We start from the raw sequence: 20,194 nt of genomic DNA, 5'->3' as shown, positions 1-20,194 counted from the left end.
AGGGAATAGGGAGCACTGCTGCAAACAGTCCCTGGTATTATGCAAAAACCACTTTTCTTAAAGGTTTGTCAGCATATGATTCACTTTCTGAATAAGGAAGGAGGTCTGTGCATAAACCTGATAGATTTATGCAGAAAGTTTTGACACTTCAGAGGAGTTTACCATGCGAGGAAATAAAATTCATTGATCAGGTTTCCAGTGCAGGCAAGATTTCTGTCTTTTTGTAAAAGCCTTGCAATTGGTGGAAAATTTCCTAATAAAATCTGTTGTATATACCTCTGGGTTTCACAAAGAAAATTTTTGCTTTGGATTTCCACTGGGTTTCATTGTAAGGCTGCGAGTCTTTCTGTAAAAGTGAGGGAATGCTTATCAGATGGGATTCATTTTGCTGAATTTTGGGGGAGTTAAACAGAACTTTGCCATGTCCCCCAGTGAGAATGCTTCTTCCAAAGTGCCATCCAGTGACAGTGTTTCTGTCATCAAAGTCAAGGCATAAAACAAAGACTTTTGGACTGAAGTGAAAAGACAGTCTTGGATATTCAAGAGATTCCCCTTACAGAGGGATAAATTGCAATCTAAAAACACCAACTCTTCCAACCAGTTTTATAGCAGCAAAGACTGAATGGGCATGATGTTTTACTCCACATACAGTGTAACGCAGTAAAGGATGGAAGGAGAAGAGCACCTGCAAATCCAATTCCTAGTGATCTGTGTTTCTGGATAACCAGTTGTACCTAAAATTCAGTGTCACAGTCTTCATTGGTGTGTGAATTTATGTTTATATATTCAGGAGAGTTGAAAATAAATTGAAATCTAGAGCCTGTGCTTCAAGATAGGGTGTGTTTACCCAGGCCCTTGAGATGGAGTCGTAGGAATGAACTATGGCAGTGCAGACATCAACAAAACTCTGCTGTGGATATGGGATAAATACAGAGGCATCCAGCACCTGCTGAAGTCCTAGCTATGTCCTCTCTGCTATTCTTATCTCTCTGTTAGAATAAAATTCAATGCAAGCAGACTTACCTGAACATAATAATTCTAAAGTTATTCTTTAGATAGTCTTAGATAGCTCAGTGTGAGGGATGTGTTAGTCTGGTGAAATAAAACAGTCTCAAATATTAACCTAAACAATTTTCATAGCATTCTCATAGCTGAGTTGTTTTAGTTTTGGTTTGGTGTTTTGTGGGTTTTTTAGTAGATACACAGCCATATGTACTGAATTTTGAAAATCACTGCAGGTACTGAGTTTTAAAATCACCATGCAGCTGGTGGCTGTGCTTCTGAAGCTGTGTTTGTGCAATTACCCAAAACAATTTTAAGAACATAAACATCTAGACAGTCTGATTCCCATTTTGCTAGTTAGAGAGAGCTGGCATAAAAAGACAGACTACAGTAATGTATTTTTCTGATTGGTTTCCTTGTGTATCAGGATCAGTCCCTACTGCTCTGAGCTCATCTGTCTGGTGAGGAGTCAGAAAAGAAAAAGAATAGATGAAATATTAAATGCTTTCAGAAAATGAGGGGGAAAGTGCACCAGCTTTTAAAGAGAATCAGCATGTATCATTTCTGCTTCCATTGGCTGTTTATCCAACATCAATACAACACTTTAGGAGCCAAATTACTAAACAAGCTGCCAATTAGGCTTGCAGTCAGCTGGATAGATTAGTGGCTAAGAGAGGCAGATACAAGATTTTCATCTCTTGAGCCAATTACGCAAGTGAATTACCATCCTCAATGCTCCTTGGAAGATTTGAGGTAGAAAGACTGACTCTGCTGTGATAGACATAAGTGAGATCCAGGGTAGGGGGTAAGGGTTAGCAGGCCATGTATTGCAAAAATTACCCAAGCAAAAAGAGATCCTTCTAGGAAAGGATTTAAAGGATTTAAGGCTGCTGGGAGCGATAGAAGAGGAAATAATAGTTGTGGTATGCTCTGTGAAGGCATTGCTGTTCTGCTCACAAGTCTTAATCATACAAAAGAAAGATGAAAGGGTAAGACTATATTTATGTACAGTGCCATTTTCTCAGAACTGTTTAAAACCCCGTTTTCTTAACATCAGAAATAGTGTGGTGACCAGAGATGAAATTGCTTCACTATGCCTTCATTTGTTTCTTACAGCTTGGGGGGGTTGAGAGGGAAAAAAAAGAAACACAACAAAAAACCCACACATTTTCTTAAGTAAGGTTATCTGAGAGCTTGATCTTAGCTGTATTCTGGTTTTATTCAGCCCAATATAAGCCAAACATGCTTGATGCTAGTCTTATCCAGCAATTGGACCATACAAATAAATATTGTGACAATAGTAGTTTATGAGGTCATAGCTCCTTTATTATTCTGTAATAAACGATAACTTCAATGTTGAGCTTTGAATCTGTAGAAGCATTTTGCAAATAAAATGGGTCTGTCAGATCAAAACTGTTCATAGACTCATTTGTTTCCTGCTGACAATGTTGTACACTGGTGTAACATTGTTTCTTAAATATGAAGCAAATTTAAAAGCTGAACTTTTGCAAGCTGCTGTATCCAAAAATGATTAAACAGATGTGAAGCCTGCAGCAGCATTAGACCTCTGATCTGATTTTAGCTTACAGATGGAATTAAATTAATTCATGGCAATCACTGTAAAATCAAGGGTATGGCACTGAATGCTAGTGTACTGTTTAACCAGGACATACCTGTCTCAACAGCTGTTAAGAAAAAATATTTTTCACTGAAACCTGCCTTTAATGCCATCATAAGGATCATACCAAAATTAAACAAATGTGATGAGTTTTTTGCTTTCCACTTCCCAGTTTTGTCACTTGCTACTCACTGACTCTATATTCCATGTATGTAAGGTCATATGCATAAAAAATGTAGACCTTGAAGTGTGTCTCTTCATATACACAAAGATTTGAGAATTGTCCTTTTTTCTTTCAGCTGGCAGTATTGCAGAGAAAAGGAACATAAGCTGAGGGTGTTTTACAGAGCTGCCTTTTCAAACAAGTTAATATACCTTAATATTTTCTCCTCTCTCATATAATGGCAGCCTCTTCTACATGCAGACTACTCATCTGGTAGATCAGGAATCAATTGTTAGGGTTGCTAAAAACATTTTCTATCTGTAGAAAAAAAAAAAAGCTGTACTGCACAGGAAATTCCTACAAATTATTAGTGCAGAGGCATCCTTGTAACTTCTGGAAACCTCATACAGCATTAAAATTACAAAAATGTATCCCCACTTTTTTTTTTTTTTTTAATTGGATTCTGCATAGTTATTTTTTGTGGGACAGCACAATGGGTTGGTTGTGCTCTTGCTCCTGGGTGGGTCAAGACTGAACACGTCCCAGAGGTAGCACAGCCCTTTTCAAGGCCGTGTGCTTGGACCATTCTCTCTAACAGGCCCTACTGGCTGGTCCAAGAAGTGCCATAGGCATGAATTAAAAACTGAACTTGAAGATGAATATTGCAAGGACAATTACTGCTTTTAATTAGAAAATAAAAGCCCAAAGCACAGGAATGGGGGTCAGGGGAATAGCTCACAGTGTAGCATGATTTTTAAGAGCTCTCTCGTATCATGCAGTCTATCAGCAATGCAAATGTTGAGATTTTTTCCAACCTGCTGATTGCACTTGAAATGGAGGAAGAGGGCAATACCACTATCCACATTCTTTGGATTCAAGTAAAATATATTGCATTACAGATAAATTTTTCAAGTGATGGGTGAGAATTGCAGGAATGTTAAAGGCAGACGTAGATAGTATTCATATAAAAACTATACTGCAATGGAATGGCCAGGGTATATTAAGTATTTTTCACTATTCAAATAAAAGCAATCTGAATTCACCTCATTTATGAGAAGGAGTAATTAGTCAATTAGTAATATAGGCAAGGTGGGTGGGGTTTTGGTTTTGCTTTATTCTTGCTGTAGTACAAAGCCTTCAAACACATTATCCTTTGGACAGTGTATGTTGTTTGATTGTTTGCCAAAAGTGGGTTGTGAAGCCAAGTTTATGGTGGCTTCTCTTTTCTTTCTTTTTCTTTTTTCTCCTTTTTTTTTTAATCTGATGATATACAAGAGTAAAACAGGTCTCTAAGGGAGAGCTTATGTTTTAATAGGAGATATAAAAGTATGTACACTGGAGGGGAAAATAGGTATCATATACACATTCTAGCAGTCCTTATATGTCTTTAAAAACAAATAATTCCAATTATCTTGTCAGGGAAAAACAGCATTGAATTGCTTCAAAAGGTATCAAAAATAGAAGCACCACTTTACTAAATAACATGTCAAAGTACAGAGTGTTGTTTCTTATATCTTCTTTGTGGGGTTCCTCTGGCTGTCTCAGGAATTGAAATTCATATAGAAAGGTACATCTGTTACAGGAAGAGCTCTGTGGGTTTTTCCCCTGAATAGACTAAAACAAAAAAGCTGTTTATGTTGTCTCAGGCTATGCCTTGCATACTGTTCCAACAGCATTGCTGCCTCTGCCTAGGCAGCATTATGAATGGTTTCATGTTTCCAGTTTTTAGGTGTCATAAAATACACTCTTGTGCTTGCTCTTTCCTTCTTGGCAGGTCTGTTGGATCTCTCTTCTCCTTGAAGTTTTCCCCCTAATTGTTCCACAAACATTTACTGGAATGATTCTTCATTTTTTGCCATCACTTTTTACAAAAAGTGGACCAAAACACAGTTCCAGGGTTTTACCTATGAGGTTTGCCAGAATTTTTGTTTAACAGTACCCTTTCTTCTTTCCTTTTTTTTTTTTTTTTTTTTTTTTTTTAGCTAGAAAGTATAACTGGGAAGGTTACAAAGCCCATGTTGTGTATGCCAGGCTGTGCCAGGGACTCATTTGTATGAAAATTGCCTCTGCCTGTGGGGGCCTGAAAAGAAAGGAAGTCTTGGACGTTGAATTTTCTGCTGGTCAGTTCAAGAAGAACCCTCTCAGGGACTGGAGGCTGCTGACTTAAAAGCCTTTATTTTAAGCCTAGCATTAAGCATAGCTTCAAACCAGTATTAAAGGATGCCTTACCTCAATGCACTCCTTTTTTTCTTTGACTCAGGAACTGAGATACTAGAAAGCAGTCTGCCTTTTATGTAGCCAGTGTTTTACTGAATATGAACAGATCTATAGTGGATAATGCTGGAGTACTATAAATTCATCATCACAATCATCATGAGGTTTATAATGTGCACTTCTCATTTTGAATTTCTCTCTGTATATGCAGTTTCCACTGTGAGACCTTGCTTTTTTGTGTGTGTGGGATAAATTAGGCTTTTTAGAAGCTCATGTTCAACTTGTATGTGTTCTTGTTTAGTAAGTTAATATAATGATAAGCCAGCTGCTTGTCAATATTATAGTCTCCAAGAACTCAAAATCACAGGCTTCTACTACAGTATTTTTTAAAAAGTAGCAGGCAGAATAAATAGGTAGAAAATCAAACAGATAGTTTGGAAGCTGGGCACATGGAGGGTTTTTTTTATTTTGTTGTTGGGCAGGGTGATGTTGAATAATGCTGAAAACAAAATCCAGCTGTCTACATGCAACTGCTTGTGTTCAAAACCTTCAGTCCTTTTTTAATTGTTTGCATGGTGGAAGTTGATAAATTTTAACACAGATTCCTGAAATAAATATCCCTTGTGCAAGATACTTACATTTAGAAGGCTTATCCATGCATTGTCTCTAAACTCTGGTTTGGGGAGTCTGGAAAAATTAGCTTTATTATTTTGACTTCACTTTTTTTTTTAATGATGTATTCATGGGGGGAAGAAAACCTTTCTTATAAAAAAATTAATCTGTTATTGTAACAAATATATACTAACACTTGCAATGTTGGTACTCTTTTCTGTGGTATGTATGCAGCATTTCTCAAAGATCTCGATGCTAAGGAGAAGAGAGTGTAAATGACACTTAGTAAAATTGAAAACACCAAAAGTAACCTTGGACATATCAAAATTCACAATGTTCAATAAAAGAGAAACAGTAAAGGTATAGCTGAATTACAGAGTGGTTGACCATCTGTCTGTACTGTTTCTGTAAGAGCTATAATTGTTTAATCAGAACGTTTTTATTGGGTTTTCTTGAGGGAGGTCATTGATAAATATTACTAAGAACAGAGTGATGGTCATGTTACTATGATGTGTCTCTCCGTAGTAACTGCATAGGACTAGAAATTCATGTGATCTTGGCAATATACTGGTAGACATCTGCAGGTGATTTATATTCATTGAATCTGATGTGAAATCCACCATATTGGAATACAATATGATACTATTTGTCATATGTAAAAACAGAATGAATCCTCAAAAGCATTAAAAATAAAAGCATTAGACTGTATTATTTAGAATCATATGTAGTCAAGAGGTCAACATGTGCAAAGGCAGCCTGTTCTAGAAACCTGTTAGATAAATTAGGAGAATAAGAAGGTTTAGAGCTTTAAAGGAGATTATCCTGCTCTTCTCCGCATGGCAGGCAGTGCTGATTAATGCTGTGTATTTCTTTAATCTCAGGGTTTGTAGGTGAAAACACCCAACCAATCCCAGAAAACAACATTGGAAACAGAATGCTTCAGAGTATGGGCTGGACCCCAGGCACAGGTCTCGGACCAGATGGCAAAGGAATAGCAGAGCCCATACGAGCCATGCAGAGACCCAAAGGACTTGGACTTGGATTTAGCTGACAGAGATAAAAATAAAGCTCAAAATTAATTTAAAAAGAAAAAAAAAAGAAAGAAAAAGGAAAAAATGGCAAACATATTATTTGTTATGATCGGCAAATCCAGTTTTTCTTCTCTCAAAGATGGCTGAAGTCAACGAGCTTCACACAGCTCCCACCAGCTGCAAGGTACAGCCGCAGTGACAGAACCGGCATTCGATTCTGACTTCACAATGGTGCTAAAATGTACAAAAACTTCTACTTTTTTATTTTCTGTGGTCTTAAGGTTTGTATTAAGCATAAAATTCAGTGTACTCACTTTTTTTGGTAAAAGCTTCTGGCACAGCAGGTTTTAGTATATAAGGAAATTTTGTTTTGTAGGTATAATTTCATCTCAAGAGCCTTGATAAGATTTGTTGAGGAAAATGGAACTTTTTACAGCTATTGTGGCTTCCCCCTTTTCAGGCAAAATTTCCAAGCCTGGTATTTATAGTGTTTAACAATATTTGAGTATAAGTTGTCATTATGGCCATAATACATACATGTTTCCCAGTGGAGGGTGATATGGTATGCAATTTTGTCTAAGAGCATGAAAAACAGCTTTGTTGTCATAGGAATCTCATCCCAACACCATTTTCTGGCAATGTATTACTGTCTTCCACATTCAAGCTGAAAAGTAATGCTTTTATACTTGTTTTTATGTTTACAAAATTATCTTTCCTCAGCAAATACTTTACAGAGTTAGAGTTTACTTCAACTTTGGCTTTCCCTTCATATTAATAATCCTCAGTGTTGCCACATTTAAGAATAGTTTGAGCTTTGAAACAGGAAATTGTATTTCAGGGATGACTGTGTTTCAGTGTTTTTCTGGGGTTTGGCACATTTTAAACAATGCAGTATTCAACATGGTGTTAACGTTTGGCTTGTGACCGAGCTGTTGCCAATGAGCCACAACCTTTAAGGATCATGAACAGAAAAAGGGCAAGGAGAAGCAGGATTAGGATGGAGGAAAGGAAGGAAAAAGATACTTTGATGGCATCTCACAAATCTAAGCTAGCAATTTAAAATCAAGAGGGATCATTAAGTGTTTTAATCAGTATCCTAATGTATCTAATGTCAGCAGAAGCAATTTCATTAAGCACCAACCAATCAAGCTCCTAGGGTACTTATTAGTCTGCAGGATAAAACAAATTCCACTTTAAAATTAAATGATAGGGCTGAAGGAAACTGTTTTTCAGATGGACTAAGGAGAAAATTGTGCTTCTCTCACCACCCATGCCTCTAGTAGCTGGCAACATTTACCCTCATTGCAGAGGGAACAGGATTTGATTCTGCAGTCTTTTTTTTTCTTCAAGAGGAGGATCTCCCTTCCTCAGCTCCCAGGCTGCAGAGAAAAATACTTAGTTCCAGATGCTTGCAAAGATATTTCTTTAGCATAAAAAGAGCACAGTTTTACTCATGCAACTGTGAAATATAGTGATTCATTTTAAGACGTGTTTTTATTACTTTCCTTTTTCTCTCAGCTTCACCAGGAAAATAGTATTCCAGGAAAATAGTAGCAGGAAGAGGAAAACCAGCAGCATTATAGCATTAAATTTGCTTGAAAGAAATGTTCATATTTTCCAGTGCAATTACTGTCAGTTTGGGGACGTTGTTTCAGCATACCACCATAGTGTAGAGATTACAGATTAGTAGCTGATGTTGTTTTTATGATAGTTGAATGCACATGTTCTTTGAGTTTCAGGAAGACCATTTATTGCTGTTTAAATACTTTGTATGATTGTGTGGTTTTACTTTTTAAAATTATAAGAAATTTTAAACAGAATTGGGATTTATACAGCAAAAGATACGTTTTATTGTAAGGTTTTGGGGCATAGCATAATGTGAGTTTGCCACTTCAAATATCTCTTGCACAACTGAACTTGGTTAAATACATTCCATATCCAAAGAATTTCAAGGCCACATAGTTACAGAGGGCCAAGAGCCTGGAATTCTGCAACTGGCAGAGGTGCCCACTTGTGTGTTATTCCAAATAATGCATTTCTGTGGCCTGCACCTGTTCTGACAGTGCCATGTGCTCCTGAGAGCAAATGAACTCTGACAACCTCTTTGTTTTGTACGCTGCAATCAGAAATCCCTTAAAATCATTTTCAACGTGTGAATTGCAAAAGTGACTCTTTTAAGATCTGTTTGTTGTAGCTCTATCTGTAAAACTGTAAAAGAATACTCAGTCTGTTAAAATTCCACTGTTCTGCTTTAGTTCCAAAACCTGCATGTCTTGGACTGGAAGTATGGCACCTATAACACTTCTTTGAAGTATTTCTGTGCAATTTATCATAGCAGTAGTTTCTCAAGAAATAAGTGTAGAGCCCCAGAAGTTCTTGAAACTGTTTCCTGTTTTTAAAAGGTAAGAGGGAAATAATGCATACATATTGAGGAAAAATATCTTTAGCTCATTCAACTCTTTTTTCATGCATTCCTACAGATGCAGTGAAGCAGCCAGCCTAGTAGACTGTCATAATGGATGAACTATGTAATCAGATTGAAAACCTTAAATTTTTTTGTTCTAAATCAGTCTTTTAGTGAGAATCTATTAGACATTAAGGTTAGTTAAACTGGTTTTGATATAGAGATAGATGCACTTTGTTTTCCCCAGGTATTATCAATAGATGCCTCTGCTGACAGTACACTTTATCTGTTAGAAGCTGTAGAACAAAGTGATTTATTAAAATATTTTAATGTAGTGTTTTGAGATATTTTTTGTGCAGTAAAATTCCCTTTCTGGCTCACACTGTGGTTTCATTTTCATTTTTCCATATCTCACAGGAGTGGTTTTAAAGATACTCCAGCAGTGTGATTTCATACAGTTAAAACTAGTGTTAAGAAACAAAACAAAAATTAATTGCAGATTTTTTTTAAAGCCATTGCAATGTTATTTGGCTTTGAAACAGGTCAAAATACTTGGATTTACTGTTTGTTTTCTTCAGATCTTTCCTGTGTCTAACCTGCAATCATACTGTGATACCTGCTATAAAGCTGGAACACGTTGTTTTAAACTACGTATACAAGTTTTTTCAGATAATAATTCTTTATGCCTGTGACACTGAAGTTTTTTGCCTACATAAATAAATACAGGATCATCTTGTATCTAAAAGTTGTCATCCATCACTTGCCAGATTCTTTCCATTTAAATATTTGAATCAGTAGCTCAGCTGTTACCATGATATTCTTCCTCTGAAGAATGTGTAGTGAAGAGAAGAGATGTTGCCTATTATCAGCACTGTGTTTTGCTACATGTTCCATGGTGTCTCCAAGTTCTGTGAATTGAGCCATTAACTGTTAATAAAAGAAACCCATGAGCAGTATCTTATATCTAAATGAATATTTGTCAAAGTCAGAGAAGCATTATCAATATGCTTGTTTAACAAGTTTGTCCCTGCATTTGTCTTTCTGCAATTAGGTCAATAATGGGTGTAGAACAGCAGTAAATACCTAAACGCTTTGTATAAAACGCTTTGCTCTAACAACACAAATGCAAGATGGAATAAAATAAATAGACTCAATTCTTCATGGGCTTTGTATGTTCTTTTCTTTAAACTACCCTTTTTCAGTAGTGCTATTGCACAGGTGAGTACAAAGGCATGCTGTTTCTGGAAATATAATTAAAGTGGCTTACCCCACGTACCAAGTAAATGCATACTAGGTTAAGCTATTACACTGCCTTTTTTGTACTTTTTTGCTAGTACTTCTTTCCTAGGCTATTATTATCCTGCTGAAGAGGTTACACCACAATATCAGGAAATGCCTCATTTAAGATGTTTGCAGTACTTTTGTTATCATATTCTTCTAAGACTTGTTACAAGTCTAAGTACAAGTTCCCTTCACTCCTTAGGTATGTGTATGCTTTGATAACCATGACAGGGCCTTGTGCTTTCTCTTCCAACAGTTCTCCAGAATTGTTCCTCCAAGGGAAAACTCACACAGTCTTTGTTTTATTTTCCCTCTCCACCCTGCTCCCAGGGCACTTTCAATGAAGGCATATCAGAAATGGGAATCCCTCCCCTCTTAATCAATAAACTTTCTAATTACACTTCCATCCCTAGCAGAGTTTTCAGGAGCAGTGGAGTAGCTGCAAAAGGGTTAGCACACATTTACTTGCAATTGATCGCATTAAGTTATTTGGGCTTCTCATGATTCTCTTCTGTCCTAGAACAAAACAGATAATGGAGCTGTTTTCACCATGTTGCTTGTATTTGAATATTCAATCATTAAGTAATAAATTATGTAAACTTGATCGCCCTCACTAATGAGAACTGGTTTTTAACAGCTATGAAAAGTGGTTTAAATTAATATGAGGTATTCTGTCTATAGAAGGTTGTTATTTTGGCCTGTTGATGACATTCCTATGATGAATTTAAACATTGGGGAGTTTGACTTCTGAAAGTGTGAACATAAGTCATTAGCCTCTGAGGTATGTATGTGTTATTGTAAATATATGAGCTTATTAAAATGTCATTCAGAATATTTCATCATAGATATGCTCATTTCAGTTGTGTCTTGTCTATAATGTTGTCTTTTCTTCTTAATACTTGTCTATTTTTCTGAAAAACTGCAGCTCTGTGTGTGTTTTTAAGTGACAATACTCAGTGTTTCCTCTCTTGAAGCATAATCTCTTGTAACTGGCAGGCCACTCAGGATTTTCTATGATTTCTGCTGCTCTACAGAAGTTCCTTTTCCATCCCCTTTCTAAGCCAGTTGCCTGAAGGGCCACATGTTGCCTTCATCAGTTGTAAGAGATTTTGACACTGAGAACTTGGGATTTCTTTGTCCTTGACGAGGCAGTTGTGTGGGTCCCTGTCCTTCCTGTGGCCCCGAGTCAGTGAGAGATTTGTCCACGTATCTGCCATTGGCTTCCAAATGTGAAGTACTGTCTAAAAATAAGCAGCATGGAAGAATTTGCAAACTGAGGCTGTGACTTTCTTCCTTGTAAAAGATACAGGTCCTAAATTTTCTATGGCATCAGAGTTCCCTCAGGTCCCAGCTGCCTGTTTGCACGATTGTGCTGGCCCATCTTCAGCACTGAGCTCTTATAGAGCTGCTCTTTGGCTGCAGGAATGTACAGGTTAGCAGGTGGGTCATGTCAGTCTGTCTATCCTTGCAGTACCCACACCAATACATTCCAGCATTGTGGGGAGTCAGGCTGCTATGTCAGCCTGGAATATCTTAATTTTGCAGAGCACAAAATAAGGCACAGCAAGCCACTCATAAACGGTTGTCAGTTTAGTATTCAGGACGTGATTCTGTAGGTGGGATGGGATCTTGTCAATTCAAAAAGAATATAGCAGAAAAGAAAGAGTTGCAGATAATGGAAGGGAACAAAGATCACTTCTAAAGCTGTGATACAGTGAGAAGTTTGAAATTTCTTAAATTTGGGGGCAGATGAGTAAGGGAAGTCATGCACCAGGTACGCAGAGAAAGAAAACGTTAATGTTCCAAGTAATATTTTCTTTAATTTACAAACAAGATGTTAGTGTTTGGCAAAACAGGCTCAACATTTTGATCCCCCACTGAAGGATGCTGGAGGTTTTAATGCCTGAGATAAGCTAAACTTCTCATGCATCTGCTACGTTGAATCCTACAAACTTTCTCTGCAAGTCATCTTATTCTACACCTGTCCACACTCCATCTTTCTCCATCTTCTACTCAAGCACTTTATTGTTTGTGCTGGACCTCAGATTGCTCCCTGCATGTCCATTCCCATGAATTTTGTTTTCTTTTTTTATGAGGTGTGATTTTTTTAATCCTCTTCCTTGGAAGTTGCCTATAATGTTGTTTTAACTTACTGTCCTACAAGATAGATTTGAGTAGTTTAAGGAGATTCTTTGAAGAATCAGCACAAAGAGGTTCTAGTTTTTCCTTCCATAAAATGTTTCTACTTTTTTTTGATGTCTTTGAAGACCCCTACTGCTATTCACCATTGCTTTCTCTCTTGCACAAACTTGATTGTTTTCTTACAGAATATTGTGGTGGAGAGTACAAGAATTTTTCTGATTGCATTTGCAAGTGTGCAGATTTTCAATTTCATGCCTTTGGTTTCAAGTCCTCAGAACTGAGTTTGAATTCCACACTTCTTTTTCCTCCAAAATTTTCAGGTTATCCAGATGTTATACCTATTGTGAAGAAAGTGCAATGTTTATCTAAAATTTTCTAGATGCCAGATTCTCAGTAAATGTGGCACTGGCTCACTCTTCCTCTAGTATCAAATATGATCTGCAACATGAACCATACATATGTAAATACAAGATGCAAAAGACTGTTGAATGAAAAATGCCAGTGATACTCAGTATGTTAATTTGGATTAAACTCAAACAGTTCCACTGTCTGGAAGAACAGTTTACAGATTTCTTTTTTATATGCCTTATTACTGAAATAAGAGATTTTGAGCGTGAGCCTGTAATGATTTTAAGGGTTTTCATAATGTGATGTAAATAATAAGTAACACAATTACCTAGTTGCCTTTATACTTACTGTGGTGTGTAAGCTGATTTATTTTTCATCTTCTTTTGTCAGTGAGCATGTGAATTGCAGTTCTGACTAACTGAATTTGGGCAATTTCTATCCATTGCCCATGAAGATATGTCAGCTGCTAAACAGTAGCTTTTAACCAGGAATTTTATAGAACAGAGATATGGACAGGAATGATAGCACTGGCAAAAGTGTTGGAATAGAGAAGATCACCTTTCAACCTCTATGTTGTACCTACCTGCAGTTTTCTCATTAAGCACTGGATCTTCCTTAGTAAAGGTTCACTAAAGAATGGTGTCAGGAATCAGACCTGCAGCCTGGAGTCCCAGGATTTGATACCTGTTTCATTGTTGTTGCTGACATCAGAAGTGTTCCTCCCACAGCTGGCTTCCCTCTGAAACCTCCAGGGCTGTGAATGGACACCACTCCAGGAGAGCTGCTGGTAGGGGCACTTTGCAGTGGGTGGGGTGCCTCAGGTGCTGACTTCATCTTGGGCTTTCCTTTAATAGAATAAATCCTGAATCTGCACTATGGTCAGCCAAATCTGTGACTTCAGAGGAAAAAGATCTGCTCCTTAGGATAAGGGTATTTTCATATGAGATCTACATCTATATTAATCAAAAAAGTAAAACTTTTTTGTGTCAGATAATGTTTATTCACCAAAATCTAGTGGCTTGTGGAATATTCTAGTAAACTGCAGCCAAGACACAGTGTATTCCATGGGTTAGTCAGAAACTAAGTTACCCCAGTGTTCTGTTCTGGGTTACTAGTCCTTTTCCATAGGCTCAGGTACAGCCTCTCTTCTGGAAAATGAAAGAGCCTGGAAGCCTTGACAGTTTGAGGCCCCTGAAACTGCAGAGAAGGTCTCCCAGTGTCTCTCCAACCTTGAATGCTCCCCACCAGAAAGCAAAGAACTGCAAAACCTGAAATCACCCTGTGGCTTTTGTGGTTCTAGTGTGGGTCAATCATTGGAGGCTGCCCTTACAGCAGTTTCCACGCTTCCAGCTCAGAGGATGTGTTTTGGGAGGCTGGGGAGGCAGGGATGGCCAGGCTTCCTGCAGGGGAGCTGCTGACTGGGCAGGTCTAGAGGCTCCAAGTACACAGCAAGGAGCACCAGCTCAATAAAGTGTGATTTGGACAACACATTCTTGCTCCTCAGCTTCTTTTGGAATTGTTGGAATGTCCTATGAAGAACAGCATCCAAGGCAAATTTCACTGCAGGTTTAAGGAAGGGCTGGCACATCTCAGTTTCTGGGAGCATTCTGAGTTAGCAGTAATGTCCTGGTAAATCAGTGTAAGTACAGGTTTGGACTTTCCAGAAGGGTCAGATGTGGTGATTGTGGAGTTTGCAGCCACTGCTGTGGGATTTTGTTCCAGGCACAGGCTGCCATCTCACCAGCCGTGTGAGAGGTTCATGCACTTCAGTGCAGATTGGTTATACATGCAGATTTTTAGGCAGTGGTTTGAGAAAGAAATCACTACATGACTTAATTATACTGGCCCATGACAAAAAGGTTGCAAGAGAAGTATTGGCAAGAGAAGTATTCTGTTATGATTTTTGTCACCATCCAGGATAGTGGATCTTTGAATATTTTTGGCCAGAACCACATCCCTTTGCTGTGTTTGGACCAGGTAAATTAAAAGAAGCAAAATATAAAAAAAAAAATAAACAAAAAAAAATTTAAAATTGAGTTTACTGTGTAATTGAGAAAATTATTTGCCTGCATGAGTTTACACAAACAAACACATCTGTATGCATAGAGGTGTAGCTCTCTGCAAAGAACAATGTCATACATAAAATAATGGAAACCATGGTTAAATACTGGGCCATTAGGTACATGGCCACCCCGTGAACCTCACAGAAGTGTTACAAAACCTCTGGTTCTGCTGAGCCTGCCTGGCTTAGAGGGGGTGTGTTGCTTGCACAAAAGTCAATAAATCTGCAATGTATTGTTTCATATTCTGCCTTTATGTAAACCTAGCCAGGTTTTTTAGTTGTCTTCTTTCTAATCAGTGGTAAAGTGCATTTAATAGCTCACTTAAGGTGTCATCCATTACTATGAGTTACTGTTAGAACTAATTAATAGAGCTGAAATTATTTTGTAATGAGAAATTGAAGTATTGCAGTGTTGAAAAAAAATTACCATTCATAGCTAATTAATGTTTAACAATGCAAATAAGCTGATAATTATTTTTCAAGCCATAGAAAAATCCTGTGACATTTTATATACTACCTTTGTGATCTTAATTGTTTCTGAAAAATACCTTTACAGATAAATAGTCTGAAGAAATTTCCCTGGATAAAAGGCGTATTCTGAAGTGCACAATGAATGAAAGCTCTCCATTGGTTCATGTGGGGCTGCATTCAGCAGCTATTTCTCCCTGTAAGCACTGATAAAGTGAAGGAAAAATAAAGGGTTCCAAAGTCAGGTGGAAGAGGAAATTATGTGGTCTTGGGGAAACCTTTCTGGCTGCTCCAAATAAGTCATTGTTCTCCTCGGCTGATACCATAAATGTGGTGCCAGTGGGCTGAGATCTTTTGGATCCTTCACAGGAGAAGATGGTAAGAAGTGAACACAAAATTCACAACTGCTTTTAGGTCATATATGTGTTAAAGGAATGCAGAAACCAAACAGAAAACTGAGTCTGACCTTGTGTGGCAGCGTGTGGCATGTGAGATCATAGTCCCCTGGATGTCAAGATGTTGGTTCTTTCCAAATTTCATCCCTTAGGATGCTATTGAAGCAGAAGTTTTCAAAGGAAGCATTGAATTGTCAGTGTCCTTTTAGGTGCCCAGCCTGGTGCCACAGGCATTGCCTGCTGATCAGGCAGGAGCCACTGCAGGCACTGAGTTTTGTTCCATTCTGTGGCATTTTTCACAGTCCCAAGGCACCATTAAAATCTGTGCTGGGGTGGCACAAGTGGTCTCTCTTGTGACTGCTAATCTTGATAAATGAAATATACTCTTACTGTGCCCTGATTTTTATCCTAACTTTGTAAACTTTACTGTATTTTAGTATGTCAGTTTAATGCACCAAAAACTTTAGTTTTATCACAAGTTTTCCTGAAAGTGTTCAGATTTTGGTGGTAGGGTTTTTTTTGGAGTAAACTGGCAATAAATGGTATTTTATTTAGCAAGTAATGTGATCAGCTGGCAAGTGAATCACAGAGGCTCCTGATTGTGTCCTACTAAACACACACACATTATGCACCTGGTGTTTTTCAGTGTATCCCAATTTCTCTTCAGCAGGATGGTATCACCAGCTGCCAAGGGTGTGGCTTACTTTTAATGATTTTTTACCTTTTTGTCTATACATCGGAGTCATCTTCTGCCTTCAAGTTGTGAAATAGCATAAATTATCCAAACACCAATCACACTGCCACAGAAGAGCATTGCTTGACAGTTCTTAAATTTTCCAACAGAACACAGGGTGGTTTTTGTCATCCTGCTCTCAGATGCTTGTTCTTCCCCCACTGTGAACTTTTTCTTTAGGACTGTCCTTTTTAACGTTGAACTGGTATCAACCCATCTTCCTTAGAAATGGATTACAATTTTTGTGTTGGTTTAGACCTCAGATAAGGCCTTGTGGTCATGCCCTGTATAATCTGGAAAGTTCCTGTAATACCAGATGTATTGCTGAAAATCACCACTCCTGTTTGTGTATTATCCTGCAAAATTTTTACCTGGAAAACCTATAGTCCAATTGTGTCTGGTGTTCCTGTGCCAGAGGAAAGGGAAAAGAACAGTGAAGGTAATGTTTTATTTTATTAAGTTGTTTAATTATTTTTAATTGAAATTATTGATTGATGAAAGACAAGTTCTGAGTCAAGACTTCCAAAAGTTTAGTGTTGACAAAATTGATCCTGTGAGCCAGGTTCATCCTTTGGTTGGCATGTGAGTCATGTAACCTATGTAACCTCTTAAAATGGGGGAAATGCTTGTAGGGCAGCAGCAGGTTACTGTGCCAAGGTTTTCCTGCCATCAGAAATGTTTGGAACAGCATTCGATGCTGTTTTCACCATTCTGTATGCTGCTTTAATGATTAATATACTAAACTCATTCCCTAGGTAAGCCTGTCTTTGGACAGTATTTTATACAAGCTCACATTAAGTGTTTAATAGCTGTTGTGGTTGAAGGGTGTGACTTTTAGGATGTGTGGCCAACTTTGATTCATGTTATTTTTTTTAATTATGAGGTCCTTCCTGGGTGGTTTCCATATCCATTTTGAGCCATCCCACGTCCTGCTTTTTGTTCCCTCCAGCACCAAGCACAGACTTGTTGGCCACCTCTGGTAATTATTTTTCCTCAGAACAGTTATTAATGATAGTTTGAGCACCTTTTGGTGTAAACTTTGTGGGTACTTCACAATTAAACATTTTTTCATATTTTAATAGATATTTGAGAAATGTAGCATGAGAGTTAAGGCTTTCAGCTGTTTTATTCTCATCAGTCTCTTGTTGTGTTTATCATCTTGCAATGATGGTGTCTGAGAGCCTTCCCCCTGTGTTACAGAGCAGTGAGGCAGTTCAGAGAGGATTTCAGGGCAGCTCGTAGCTGAAGCACACAAATCTTTGCAACCTGCACCTCTATTGCAGCCATAGGATATCAAATGTCTGAAGGTGTGGGCTTAATTGCTGCAGCTCAGAGTGCACACCACAGAGCCTGGATGCTTTCAAACACTTTAATTTCTGGAAGACCTCGATCAAAAAGGTGGGGGGAGGCTGAGAGGCTTTCCTGTAGCGGCTCTCACGCCGCTTGTGTTTCTCCATCACGCCCGTTAACAACTACACGAGAGAAACAAGCAGCAGATTTTTTTTTCCACTCCACAAGTAATTGTCTGCACAGCAGTGACAGATGTGCAATATAGCAGCTTCTTCAGGAAAAAATTAACAGTTTGTCCAGCATGTCAGCTCGCTCTTTTTAGTGCTTCGGAGGTCTTGGCCCCATTATGGATGATTTAGAAATTGAGGCAAGCTAAGACCAGCTGCCTGGGTTGAAAGCCTTAGTTAGTAGCCCTCATCTGCATTCCAGTATTCACTTACATCTAGAAATTGGTAGGGCCCCTCTGGCCACGAGATGAGTATGGGCTGACAATGCCTTGATTTGTTGAGAGAGAGAATAAATGGGTTTTTCAGAAGATGAGGAAATATCACCATTACTGGCCAATTTACAGCATTTTATCTGTTCTTCAAACATGTCACTTTTGTTATTGTTGCATGGTAATTACATAGTGAAACGGAAAGAAAACAAATTCTGGTTACATATTCAGATAGATTGCAAAATCATATAATCCTGATAAATGCCCATTTATGATACACACGGATGAAAGGTTCATTTTAATTTTGAATAGCTAGCACAGCCATAAATAGGATATAGGATTAGATCTCACAGAATCTGATTACCTAAAAGCAAATAGTATTTTTCTTCACTTTTTTCATAAGCAGGAAATTCAGTGTGTGCAGGGTATTTAAATAAGCAGGTTTTCCACTAAAATATATGAAGTATATAGTTCAATAATTTCTATATTTTAAATATAATAATTTTGGACTATTCAGCTAAGTCTTTTCTGAAGTACTTGTTTGTAAAAAGACATCAATCCGCCAATAGTGCTGAGAGAGATATCTCACAGCTGTACCCTGTAGCAAGCTGTACATTTATGACAAATGGAAGCAGCTTTGCTTCTCAGCTATCAAATGCAACAAAGCAAAAGATGGTCAGTATTGGACATTTATAGGGAATGGCAACTGTTAGACCTTCAAAATTGTTTTAAAGAAAGTTTCCAGGCAAATCATGACTTTTAAAAAGCAAGTTTTGACAAAACACAAGGCAGCTGCAGTTTTGGCAGTAGCTTTTACACTAGAAATAAAGTGCAGGAAGCTCCATTTTCCCCAATGGAAAGGCACAAGGAAAGGAGTGGTGTGAAAACACACACAAAGATTAGTGGAAACCTGTGCAATTGATTCCTGATCATTAAAGAGAACAATCTGCTTTGTAAAGCTATCTGCTTCATAGCCCATTGGTGTCCAAATTATCTTCATGAGATGAGACTTTGTTTTCCCAACTTTAGGGAGGGTTTATCACTGCTCAAGAGCAGGGATGGCAGGTCCCAGGGTTCTTTCCCTGTCTCTGTCCCTGAAGGGCAGCCAGACTCGGGGCATCCTGACAGATGTGGCACAGGCTGCCTGAACCACCTGTAGTGACCTCCCTTGCAGGAATGGCTACTACAGCTTGCAAGTGCTTCCAAGAGGGTAAATACTTGAAAGCTTCAGGTTTGGACATGTCTAAGTAGAGTGCCATGTGGTGCCAGGCCAGTCTTCGAGTTAGAGGTTATGTTCTGCAGCAGAGAGTTAATGAAGATGGTTCATCAAAAGGAATGTAATTAGGTCTCTACTAAATGTTTACATGTAGCAAAGTCTAGCCAGAATTTTTTCAGCTCTTTTTATTCAAATACATCAGAAGTGTAAGTAGGTTGTAGCAGTCTGAGGAAAGAGACCTCAATTGGATCTGGTCTCAAACGAAATTTCATCTGCCTGAACGTGTAATCATTTAAAGGTTTATAGTTTGAGATCAGTTGTTACAGTCCAGTTTATGACTGAAATAAGCCTGATGTTATCACAGGTAAATGTGACTTAAATGACTGGTATTGTTGTCTTTCTCAATCTCACACCGTATTTGTAATAACTTTTCCTTTCTCTTGGCAAGTCCTTATCTATATATAGCTATGGACAAGGCTGGTACCAATGGGAGATTTCAAAAGGAAACTTTAGTGTGGGTCAACTTTCTGATAGTGGGAGAGGGAATATATAAAAAGCCTGGATAGTTGGTCATCACCTGTGAAAAGACTGTAGTTTTTCCATAAGCAAAAATATGAAGAAATCTTTATTATTATTATTATAATCTTGAGTTTTGTAGTGTGCCTGAACCTTCCATAATATGCAGCCATCTGGAACAATTGCTTCCAAATGCAGCCTTACATTTGATTGTAGTGTCTGGAACATCAGCCTGTAGGAATATGCTGCTAAAAGCATCTTCC

At 38.0% G+C, this 20,194-nt stretch overlaps 1 protein-coding gene across 1 annotated transcript in view; it reads left to right on the top strand.

The window, feature by feature from the left end:
* The window catches only part of GPATCH2 (G-patch domain containing 2), a 119,228-nt gene extending 109,025 nt beyond the window's left edge, over positions 1-10,203 (top strand). Inside the window, exon 10 of the mRNA XM_063152217.1 lies at positions 6,491-10,203. Coding sequence (XP_063008287.1) covers positions 6,491-6,660 — 170 coding nt within the window. The 3' untranslated portion in view covers positions 6,661-10,203. The remainder of the gene's footprint in view (positions 1-6,490) is intronic.
* The last annotated feature ends 9,991 nt before the right edge of the window (positions 10,204-20,194 follow it).

The sequence above is a fragment of the Melospiza melodia genome, chromosome 3 (assembly GCF_035770615.1).
Source record: "Melospiza melodia melodia isolate bMelMel2 chromosome 3, bMelMel2.pri, whole genome shotgun sequence".
Lineage (NCBI taxonomy): Eukaryota > Metazoa > Chordata > Aves > Passeriformes > Passerellidae > Melospiza > Melospiza melodia.
The sequence above is the reverse complement of the archived record's forward strand: the minus strand, read 5'-3'. Positions and strand labels throughout refer to the sequence as shown.